Source organism: Ranitomeya variabilis, chromosome 5, assembly GCF_051348905.1.
Source record: "Ranitomeya variabilis isolate aRanVar5 chromosome 5, aRanVar5.hap1, whole genome shotgun sequence".
Lineage (NCBI taxonomy): Eukaryota > Metazoa > Chordata > Amphibia > Anura > Dendrobatidae > Ranitomeya > Ranitomeya variabilis.
The window spans coordinates 498,392,345-498,404,852 of record NC_135236.1 but is presented as its reverse complement, the minus strand read 5'-3'; the positions used below and the strand labels follow the sequence as shown (position 1 = coordinate 498,404,852).

General features: G+C 46.3%; 1 protein-coding gene across 1 annotated transcript in view; it reads left to right on the top strand.

Moving 5' to 3' along the window:
* The first annotated feature begins 446 nt into the window (after positions 1–446).
* ALDH1L2 (aldehyde dehydrogenase 1 family member L2) overlaps positions 447–12,508 on the top strand; it is a 93,549-nt gene continuing 81,487 nt past the window's right edge. Inside the window, exon 1 of the mRNA XM_077265670.1 lies at positions 447–615. Coding sequence (XP_077121785.1) covers positions 568–615 — 48 coding nt within the window. The 5' untranslated portion in view covers positions 447–567. The remainder of the gene's footprint in view (positions 616–12,508) is intronic.

The following is a 12,508-nucleotide window of genomic DNA, read 5'->3' as shown; positions in this document are numbered from 1 at the left end:
ACTCAGTCTTATCTCAGGGCAGTGCTATTCATACATTGCTAATCTCCTCCCAAGTGCCCACTTCTGGGGCTGTACTGCACATTTTGCACAACCTACAGCCCTTTAAATTCGGAAATAAGAGGCAGCACATCGAGCAATAGCTGTAAGCCCCTGTAACTGTACCCTGCGAGCTGCAGAGAGTGAGACCCCCGGACGGTACGTGATGAGCCTGCCCTCAGCAAGCACTGTACCCGCCTCCACAGAGGTTGCATCAGAAACTCCCCAGCAGCGATCAAGCAGAACGGGTTCTCGGCTGTGTGGGCGTGTCCTGCATGACAGATGGGTGTGCCCTTAATGACAGGGGGCGTGGCCTGACGAGGAGGAGAAGCAGCGCTGCGGTAAGCTGGGTTCACGTCAGCTGTCATGATGGACAGGAAAGAGGGTGGGGTTTAATTGCGGAGGCGGGGCCTAGCTGGATTTGGTCCTTGTTGTTTGCAGGGGCTCCAGTCAGCCAGGGCTCACGGCTGCATTTGGTGATCGCTCCTTCTCTGCTGCTGTCTAGGTGGCATTGGGTGACCACTTCTAAAAATGCTGTGGGCTGCCAATCAGTTCTTCAGGAAGTTCTCCACCGCAACAGTGAGTAACCTGGCACTGAACTGGCACGATTATACAGCTGGCACCCAGTCACTGGGTTGTATGTAATCCTATCTGCCCTGACTTCCCTGCCATGTGGCAACGAATGACACACTCTGAGGGTCTACTAGAATGGCATGCAGCTATGCGGACGGGGACACACACACACACACACACACACACACACACACACACACACACACACACACACACACACACACACACACACACACACACACACACACACACACATGTTCTGTTTCTATCTGAGCATACATACACATAGACATGCATATAGGTATATATATATACAGTATATACATAGATCTGTCCTCTATCCATCCACCTATCTGCACATACATACATATACTAGCATGGAACCCATAATACAATGACCAGGGGGGACCGCACTGATGTTGTTGCTACATATGTTTGCAGACAGCAGTGCATGCTGAATGTATGAATGCAATCTTGAAATATACAATGCAAACAATATACAATACAATGTTTCTTCTGCACAAGCTCATACAGAGCTGGCTGCTCCATTTACACTACTGTTACTCTGTTGTAATGTTTTCACAGAAAATGTAGACAAATAATTCACTGACATCAATGGAATTTTACTAATGTCATATTTCATGTGGGGACATAAAAACGCCCAAGGTACATACGGAAATGTTTATTTGGCTCTCCAGAATGTCACATCCAACTAAACTATATGCGGAATAGAAAGTAAAATGAGCTTGAACTTGTGTTTATTTTCTAACATTGTAGTCATCATCTGGTAAGTAGCCAATCACAGGCCTCCGCTGTGATGCCTGCATGTATGGCATAAGTGCAGTGATTGGCTGCAGCATTCATGTATGCGTTGTTCCCAAGAAATCAGTGCAGGTCAGTTAGCAAAGATCGAAGTAGAGGGATTTATTAGGTAAGTATAAGCTGTTGTTTTGGTCAATCCCATTACTATTGTACAAATCATGAATAAGGTCAAATAGTAGAATTTAGCAAAAACATTTGCAAGACCCTGGTCATCGGCTTTGTTGGCAGTCCATGGCCACCGGACAAAGGCCAAAGCGAACCTTCTCCTACCTTCTGGTATTCCCCATTGCTTCTCCTGATTAATAGGCTTTATGTGACATTGTAAGGGATTGTCTAAAACCGTGATATATGTCCCTTTAACCTGTGTTATGTATATTTAATGTTAAGGTTTACTGTATGATTTTTATGTTTCTAAATACTACAAATGTACTGTTTATAGTATTTATGTAGGGAAAATGTATTACCCTATTTGGCCCACTAGATGGGGATATAGTTATGCTCAGAGTGTAAATAGTTAATGTAGGAGGGTTAGTTATGGTTAAGCCAAGGAGCATCCGGCATTATTGTCAGTCAGCCCAGAGAGCCCTGACAGGGCAGTCAGCCCCGTAACGTTTTAAGACAGGAGCCCAGCCGTTCAGGACCTGGGGGCCACAGATGGTAGCTCAGATTATAACAGCACAGATTGTAGCAAGACAGCTAGCATCTGTACAGCAATGCAGGTTGCACATCATTTGGCTGCTTACTACGTGGGCAGACACCCTTTTGTCTGGGGTGAAGCGGACAGGGGAGTATCTGAGTGTGGTGAAGCTGGACAGGGAGGACGCTGTGATGCCAGATTGGACGGGATGACCTGGGTACATGCTGATGGATGACGGAAAGCACAGGGAAAGTGAAGGAGACAAACTGTGTGGAACCCGAAGAGTATGCTGTAATTAATGTGAACGGACTGAGAACAGATAATAGTAAGGTTACCCGTTTAAAGTTAGAGCTGCACTGTGTCTCTGTTTCTGAACAAGTGTCTGGAGGGAAGTCTCACCAACCTAGAGGAAACCCTGATGGTGTGAAGAATGGAGCAACAGGTATGCTGACTGAGAACCGTGAAATGCATATGATGGGAGACCAGGGCACGTTGGAGCCATTTGCTTCAGCCATGACTACGGCCCTGGTCAACCCTCACACTTGGCATAGTCGGCAGGATGCCGCTACCTTGCAATGCGGACAAACCGCGAAGGAAAAAGATGCTGATGATTTGAATGTGACTGATATATCAGATTTGTCTGACAACGTTTATGTGACAATGATGGATGCCATAAAGATGATAAATGGCGCCAAAGAAGAAGACGATGACTTGGACTACGCCCTTTGTCAGTGTTCTGATACCCAGTTGGCGCCAAAATCTACCTATCTACATTCCCCAGTCTGCCCATGGTGGGTGCGGATGAAGAGAAATAAGCCTCACTCTCCCCTACAGAATTCAAGCAGATGGGTGGAGTGGTCGGAAGTGTCCCCACCCTGGAACGGGTGGGGTCCAGAAGAGATCTCTGAGTGCAGCTAGACGATGCCATCATGTGATCCAGGACCGGCAGCGATGGAGCATTCGTGCACCCGACACTGCAGGGGCATAGGCCGCATGGTTAAAATCGTGGCAAGAAGAGAGAACCCGACCCGGACAGCAAACGGGAATGGAGGATGAGTTTTGGACTGGCCGCTTTCCAGAGCTTCCGCAGGAGCAAGATCAGCGTCTGCCAGAGTCATCACATCCACGGTGGACGGAGCCTCTTCATGCATAGCCAGTACTTCGACGTCCTTTGTAGCTGGAACATCACTGCGGGGAGCCGCAACGTCCGTAGATAGAACCTCTTCGCTGGGAACCAGAATCAAGCCATCAGGAGCTGGAGGCAGGCGGACCGTAAACATTGACCACCCTGGAGGAACCCGTGCTGGAAGTCAAGGCCGAGGCGGATCTTTATCAGCAAATGTTGGAGTGCACCGCCACAGTCGCGGAAGAATCCAGCAGTCCTGAGATGGGCGCGGACAGCGTTCTGGAGCAGAAAAGGGTGAGTGCACCTCGGCCCTTAGAGGGATGGTCCCTGTCTTGACCCATTGCTTTGGAAGCTGCTGTATGGCCTCTCATTCCTGAAGGGTGGTCTGCGTCTCAACCCTGGACCCTGTAGGCCCGGCCTATCTCCAGCAAAGCCATGTCCCTGGGCGCCTCCCATTTCCATCACCCGGCGGAGGGCCCTTTCCCTACTCCTGAGCAGGTTGCTTTGATAGACGAGGTCATTAAAAGAAAAAAAGACAGTGGGAGATTGAAGTGTGGGCCAAACTACGTCAACTCGGAGGGGGCGCTATGGCCTGCCCACACACCCGCGGGCACCTTGTCTATACTGATATTGATCGTGGTACGGTTTTATCTGTGAGGAAGGTACCGAAGCAAAAATTTACCTCAACGTTGCGTTTGTGAAATTTGGGAAACCCTTAAAAGAACGGGACCGGGTTTCATTTTTCAAAGAGGACTGCCCCCGGGGCTATTACGCTGTAGCGGTCACTTTATGCAGCGAGGATGAACCCGGACTTTATGCGTATCCGGAGCCGACTCAGTCAGCACCTTGTACAAGGGCCGCTGCTAGGCCTAACCCTGCCTCTGCCACATCTTGGCAACCTACAACTCTTGTGGCTGCAGAGTTACCCTCGACCTGAACCCGGGCATGGGATTCAGATACCGATAAAGCAGCACGGGATGCGTGCCAATGAACTGTCACTATTGCTGATTAAAGGACATTGTGCTCATTGCACCTTATTAACTTCAGGATTGTTCCGCGTCCCTACGGGCAAAGGAGCCCTAGAGCACCCCTGGAGTTGGGTACAGTATGACCGGGCGGCTAGGAGTGAATGTTAATTTTTTTTTGTTGCACCAGTTGTGCCTTTTCTGCTGGATAGCAGGACTTTGCCCTTTCTGAATGACAGGTCCTTGGACTAATGGACCGGCCGTGGCTGTAGCAACAGACTGTGTTCTAGGACCAGGCAGCACGCACATGACCGTGCTCTACTCAAAGGGAGGGGATGCCTTCCCCTAAGGACTGTTGACCTAATGAATGGGTCAGATGGTTGTACATATGATTTAATCCAGTGGATGGGACCAGAGTCTAATGGGCTAGGAGTGTGACCTGGGGGACTGTGAACCAGGTACCTAGGACGAGAGCATGAACTCTTGCTTGAAATGACTTGGCTCGCGTTGAACCGTATTTCTCCCTGCGTGGAGTATTGTTTGTATCTAATAAAAATTTTGCACGGCATGGTCGGGGATGACCACTGTTAAGGAGAGGGGGAATGTAAGGGGTTGTCTAAAACTGTAATAGACGTGCATTTAATCTATGTTATGCATATTTAATGTTGATTAAGGTTTACTGTTTGATTTTTATATGTTTCTAAATACTACAAATGTACTGTTTATAGTATTTATGTAGGGAAAGCGTAGTACCCAATTTGGCCCACTAGATGGGGATATAGTTATGCTCAGAGTGTAAATAGTTAATGTAGGAGGGGCTAACTGTGGTTAAGCTGAGGAGTATTCAGCATTATTGTCAGTTGGGCCAGAGAGCCCTGACAGGGCAGTCAGCCTCGTAACATTTTAAGACAGGAGCCCTCCGTTCAGGGCCTGACGGCCACAGATGGCAGCGCAGATTATAGCAGCGCTTATTATAACAGCACAGATTGAGCAAGAAAGCTAGCAGCAATACAGCAACACAGGTCGCTCATCATCTGGCAGCTTAGTATGTGGTCAGATGCCCTTTTGTCTGGAGTGAAGCGGACAGGGGAGTACCTGAGTGTGGTAAAGCTGGACAGGTAGTAATACAATCCAACCCTGAATATGCAGACAAAGCTCACCTGATCAATTCAACAAAAATTGTAGTGTAACTCACACTAGAAATGTTACTTAAAAAAGCATTTGCACTAAGTTTTTTATTCCTTAAATGTGTGTACATTCATGTAATGTAGTGTGAGTATATTAATATACTCATCTACCACTGCTCTCTCCAGGATCCAGCGTTGTTCTTCTTCTCTTCGGGGTGACGTCACTGCTCATCAGCCTCTCAAGGTCACACTGCGCTTTGTGTGACCCAGAAGTGACTTTTACAGTGTAACTATTTGGAGCGTCAGGCCGAGGATCCATAGGCTTACATTGAAGAAGAGACTTTTGGCTCAACATTTAGCATAGAGTGAGCCAACTAGTTGTAATTGGAATGACCCAACTCATAAGAGGAGAACGAGATTGGACACTGGAGAGAGCAGTAGGTGAGTATATTTATAAACTCACACCACACTACATGCATATCCACACATTTTATGAATAAAAAAAAACTCAGTGCTTTTTTATGTCCATGACTGGAGTAATAATCCTCGTGGAGGTGCACACCAGTTGTAATCTGCATATAATTGTGAATGCACCTTTTAATGAATTAGGCACATCTTATTTCAGTATGCCCATCATCAGGGCCGGACTGGCCATTTGGCAATTTTGGCAAATGCCAGAAGGGCCTGTCTGGTTGTGGGCTGCCTTGTCTGCTACATTGTTGACAGAATCAGTGTTCTCAAGTTACTGTTAAGAGTTGCGACGAAGCATAAAGTTGCTGACTCCGTCACTCACCCCAGCAGGCCACGGGTATCATTAGATATATTGGTGTTGTAGTAAATCTTGCTTTCCTCCATCAAGGGTAATATCTATAACGGTAGGAGCGTCACTCTGTCCCAAGCCTTTATAGACTGCACAAGCGCAACGCTCCTAACGTTAGATTATAGACACAGTGTCCGTATTCAAGAAAAAATGGCGCCGGAAAGCGCAGACTGCGCTGGTGCCGAAATCTGTGTCACAATCCCGCCCACTTAGTTTCCACCCCCACAATGTCCCTACGCCCCCTGATTCCGGCCCATAAATGTCCCCCTGCTCCCGGAATCAGGGGGCGTGAGGACACGGTGGACACGATCCCGCCTTCATGATGTTGCAGCAGGCCATGCCACAGCAATTACTTACGCTACCCTGATTCCGGCGCATGAATGTCCCCCTGCTCCCGGAATCAGCGCCTGCGCAATCCGCGCTTTCCAGCGCCATTTTCTTGAATACATACTACAGTGTGTCTTCAAGAATATGGCGCCGGAAAGCGCAGACTGCGCATGCGCCGACTCCAGGAGCAGGAGGACATTTATGAGCCGGAATCAGGGGGCGTGAGGACACAGTGGACACGATCCCTCCCTCATGACATTGTGGCAGTTCATGCCACAGCAATTACGGTACTTACTTAGGCCCCCTGATTCCAGGGCACGAATGTCCCCCTGCTCCCGGAATCGGCGCCTGCGCAGTCCGCGCTTTCTGGGGCCATTTTCTTGGATACTGCAGTGTGTCTTCAAGAAAATGGCGCCGGAAAGCGCGAACTGCGCAGGCGCGGATTCAGGGAGTAGGGGGGCCATGGGGACACGGTGGACACGATCCCGCCCTCATGACGTTACTTACATACATCTGAAGAGACGGACTGCGCAGGCGCCGATTACTGCGTCACAATCCCGCCATCTCATGATGTTGTGGCATTTCCACCCACATTAATGATTTCGTTACAGATATCAGGAGCATGTGTAAGAATATCTACACTATACACTACGTCAGCAAAGCTACCAAGTAACGTTCTAAAGAATATATAACACACGTCTGTGGAGCAAGGCAGCCACTTTCGACTCAATACCGCCACAGTGTCTGTTGCCATCACTGATTAAAACGGGGGCGCAGGATGGGAGCAGCACATGACAGGATGGGAACCATATACCAATATAAATGCTCGCCACCCGGGCGTAGAACGGGTTCAATAGCTAGTTAGTAATATATCCCATCCTGTGCAATTTCAAATGCCAGGGCTGAATTTCAGTCCCAGTCCGTACCTTCCCATCATTAACCCCTTAATGAGCAAAGGTATTTCAGCTTTTGCGTTTTCGTTTTCTGCTCCAATTTTTCCCGGAGCCATAACTTTTTTTTGTGTCAAAATAGCTATGTAGGGCTTGTTTTTTGCTGGACAAGTTGTACATTTGAATGACACCATTGGTTTTAACATATTACGTACTTGAAAACGGGAAACAAATTCCAAGTGCAGTGAAATTGCAAAAAAAGTGCAATTCCACAGATAAGTCGTGGAAAAATATTCAGCATTTGGTAAAAAAAAATTAAAGACACCATTTTCCGAGACCTGTAGCGTCTCCATTTTTCGTCATCTTGGGCTGGGTGAGGGCTTAGTTTTTGTGCTCCGAGCTGACGTTTTTATTGATACCATTTTGGTGCAGATACGTTGTTTTGATTGTATGTTATTGCATTTTATTTCAATGTAGTGGCGACCAAAAAAAGGTAATTCTGATGTTTTTAATTTTTTTATCAGTACACCGTTTAGCGATCGTGTAAATTCTATTTTAATTTTCATAGATCGGGTGATTCTGAACGCGATGATACCAAATATGTGTGAATTTGATTTATGTTTGTTTCATTTTGAATGGTGGGTGATTTTAACTTTTATATTATTAGTATTTTTTTAATATTTTTAAAAACATTTTTTTTTTACTTTTTGAATGCTTCAATAGTCTCAATGGGAGACTAGAAGCTGCAGTACTTCAATCGCCTCTGCTACACACAAGTGATGATCACAGTGTGAGCGCTCAGCTGTGATCGGAGGTATAAAATTTACCTCTAGTCACTGGTGTCAGCGGATGGGACTACAGCTCCCATCATCTGACACTTGCTGCCGCTAATAACAGCGAGAGCAGGTGTGCCTGATGGATGTATTCATTAGCCGGCGCCTGCACTGTAAATAAATAATTTAAAAAAAAAATGGCATGGGTTCCCCTGTATTTTTGATAACCAGCCAGGCAAAACTCACAGCTGGGGGCTGTAACCCTCGCTGTCCGCTTCAGTAAAGCTGTTTATCAAGAATCGAGGGGTCCCCACGCCATATTTTTAAATTATTTAAATAAATAATAAAAAAAAAACGGCATGGGTTCCCCCCCATTTTTAACAACCAGCCTTGCTAAAGAAGGCAGCAGGGGGCTGGTATTCTCAGGCTGGTAAGGGGCCATGGAAATGCCCCACAGCCTAAAAATAGCAGCCCGCAGCTGCCAAGAAAAGGCACATCTATTAGATGCGCCAATTCTGGCGCTTTCTACTTGCCCTGTAGCTGTGGCAAGTGGAGCTCATATTTGTGGGGTTGATGTCACCTTTGTATTGTCAGGTGACATCAAGTCCACGGCTTAGTAATGGAGAGGTGTCTATAAGACACCTAACCATTTCTAATCCTATAGTTACAGTGGGTATGGAAAATATTCAGACCCCTTTAAATTTTATACTCTTTGTTTCATTGCAGCCATTTGGTAAATTCAAAAAAGTTCATTTTTTCTCATTAATGTACACTCTGCACCCCATCTTGACTGAAAAAAAGCAGAAATGTAGACATTTTTGCAAAATTTATAAAAAAGAAAAACTGAAATATCACATGATCATAAGTATTCAGACCCTTTGCTCAGTATTGAGTAGAAGCACCCTTTTGAGCTAGTACAGCCATGAGTCTTCTTGGGAATGATGCAACAAGTTTTTCACACCTGGATTTGGGTATCCTCTGCCATCCTTCCTTGCAGATCCTCTCTAGTTCCGTCAGGTTGGATGGTGAACGTTGGTGGACAGCCATTTTCAGGTCTCTCCAGAGATGCTCAATTTGGTTTAGGTCAGGGCTCTGGCTGGGCCAGTCAAGAATGGTCACAGAGTTGTTCTGAAGCCACTCATTTGTTATTTTAGCTGTGTGCTTCTGGTCATTGTCTTGTTGGAAGGTAAACCTTCAGCCAAGTCTGAGGTCCAGAGCACTCTGGAAGAGGTTTTCATCCAGAATATCTCTGTACTTGGCTGCATTCATGTTTTCTTCAACCACCAGTCGTCCTGTCCCTGCAGCTGAAAAACACCCCCATAGCATGATGCTGCCACCACCATGTTTCACTGTTGGGATTGTATTGGGCAGACACATACCACTTAGAATTATTACCAAAAAGGTCTATCTTTGTCTCGTCAGATAAGAGAATCTTAGTTCTTCATGTGTTTTTTTGGCAAACTCTATGCGGGCTTTCATATGCACTGAGGAGAGGCCTCAGTGCCTTTATATGTCTTGCACTGAGGAGAGGCCTCCGTAGGGCCACTCTGCTATAAAGGCCCGACAGGTGGAGGGCTGCAGTGATAGTTGACTTTATGGAACTTTCTCCCACGTCCCTACTGCATCTCTGGAGCTCAGCCACAGTGATCTTGGGGTTCTTCTTTACCTGTCTCACCAAGGCTCTTCTCCCACAATTGCTCAATTTGGCTAGATGGCCAGGTTTAGGAAGACTTGTGGTGGTCCCAAACTTCTTCCATGTAAGGATTATGGCAGCCACTGTGCGCTTAAGAACCTTGAGTGCTGCAGAAATTATTTTGCAACCTTGGCCAGATCTGTGCCATGCCACAATTCTGTTTCTCAGCTCCTTGGCCAGTTCCATTGACCTCATGATTCTCAGATTCTCATTTGGTCTGACATGCACTGTGAGCTGTGAGGTCTTATATAGACAGGTGTGTTCCATTTCCAAATCAAGTCCTATCAGTTTAATTAAACACAGCTGGACTCCAATGAAGGAGTAGAACCATCTCAAGGAGGATCACAAGGAAATGAAAGTATGTGACTTAAATATGAGTGTCTGAGCAAAGGGACAGAATATACTTATGACCATGTGATATTTCAGTTTTTCTTTTCTAATAAATATGCAAAAATGTGGTGGTGATGTCATCGAGGTTACCTCCGATCACTGAGGCTGCATTCCCAGCTGGGCTGAGCTGCCATGACCTCGGTGAGATCCCCGCTAGCACCATGGGAACTGTGGCTCTCTGACCGGCGGCAATGATTTCCTGATGAAGTCCGTGTTCGGTGTCTGTGCCCGAACAGTAGATGTTCGGTATGGACGCTGAACTTTACTGTTCGGGTTCACTCATCTCTAATGCCGACCCATCGGTGACCCTCAATCATGTGACGGGGTCACCGATGGGCAGGATTAGCAGCACGCTTCCGGTAAGCGCGAGTTAAATGCCGCTGGCAGAAACTGACAGCGGCATTTAACTAGTTAACAGCCATGGGTGGATAGTGATTCCACCCGCGGCTGCTGCAGGTACATGTCAGCTGTATAGATCAGCTGTCATGTGCTCAGAGAAGTGCGGGCTCAGCGACGCAGCCCACATCAAACAGAGGGAGTCAAACATTGGCGTACTATTACGCCCAATGTCGAAAAGGGGTTAAAGGGATTTTCCCACAAGCAAACCTTAAATTTAATCACTGGATCATGGAATAATGTTACACAATGGGATGTGTTAAAGTTCCTGTGCTGAGATAATCTTATAAGTGTGCCACTGCTGACCGTATAGGGACATGGTCTGATCATAGCACATATCCTCGGCAGGGGAGGAAGCAAAAGAGAGTATACAGACAGGACAGCCAGGGATCACAGCTGTTTCTTTCTGTGAGGAAAAACCATTTTGCCTCCTTTTTTTAGCAATGTTTTACCTAAAAGAAAGAATAATTTGTGTTCTCATGCTGTAATGTCTGTTCACTCTTTTCTGTCACCTGCAGCCAGGGCTGCAACTAGAAATTTCGGGGCCCCATACTGTCAAAATTTCTGGGGCCCCCTTGAGACTCCGCCCAGGCTCCACCCCAGCCCCGCCTCCACCCCTCAAACTGTCCACAGTCCCACCGCTCTCTCTTGGAAAAACTCCACTTCTCACCTATCACACATTAAGGCTGGGTTCACACTGCGTTATGAGCGTCCGTTAGACGGACTACGTTACACCGCGGCATAAACGCGGTGTAACGTAGTCCGTTAAGGCCGCCATTAATTCCTATGTCGGACGCATCCCTAGGGATGTGCCGTCATTGAGTGACGGACCCTGAGACGCGGGCTGCAGCATTTCCGGGTCCATCACTGCTAGCGCAGATAGAGCTAGCAGATGCTCTATCTGCGCTAGCGTGCTGCCATACCGGCACTTGCATTTACAGCAGCCCGTTACCGTATGTGTTGAATGGGCTGCTGTAAACGCAATGTGAACTCAGCCTAACAGTTCCCATCACCAGATCACACATATAGCCGGCAGCTTTTGATTCGGCCAAAAGATTTTTTTAAGCCGCCATAACACAGTAGACACTTTTGGCCGGGCCCTACTCTACTGTAACCTATTAAATATTTGTTAAAATATGCAATACAATTTAGGTATATTTTTATTTATTTTTCAATTTTTAAAATGACCAATAATATCACATACAAAGAACAAATCCCGCTACACCATGATCAGACACCATATTACCACCATAATGATAGTGATCGAATAATATCAAATACAGGGAACAAATACAACACCATGACCAAATAGCACATACAAGGGACAAATACCGAAGCACCATGTCCAGACCACATATTACCACCACATAGTGACTGAATACTAAAATACTGATCAGTAATAAAAAAAAGCACAATACTATCACTATAAGTGCCATTATACACAGGAGATCTGTACTTAGTATGCAGTTTTGTGTACAGGTAATACAGTGATTCCTGGTGATATTATACACAGGAGCTCTGTATATAATGTATAGGTAATACAGTGATCACTGGTGACATTATACACAGGAGCTCTGTATATAGTATACAGTGTATAGTGTCAGTGTATAGGTAACACTCACCAGTGACGTCTGTAGGTGAAGTCCTTCATCTTTGTTTTTCATCTTTCATCCAGCACAGACCGCCATCACTTCTTCCAGCCAGGGCTCGTCTCTACAGGAAATAACACAGTTATCTCCGTCTCCTCTTGCAGAACACATTACTTAATTTTTCCCAACTTCTACATTACACCACATGAAGAAAAAAAGGCAACATAGTATCACTCTACACAGTAACAGGACCACCCCATTTAAAACAGTATCCTCAAAAAATAAAATAAATACATGACTGCAGTAATAATATTCCTTAATTAGCCCCATGGCAATGATATTCA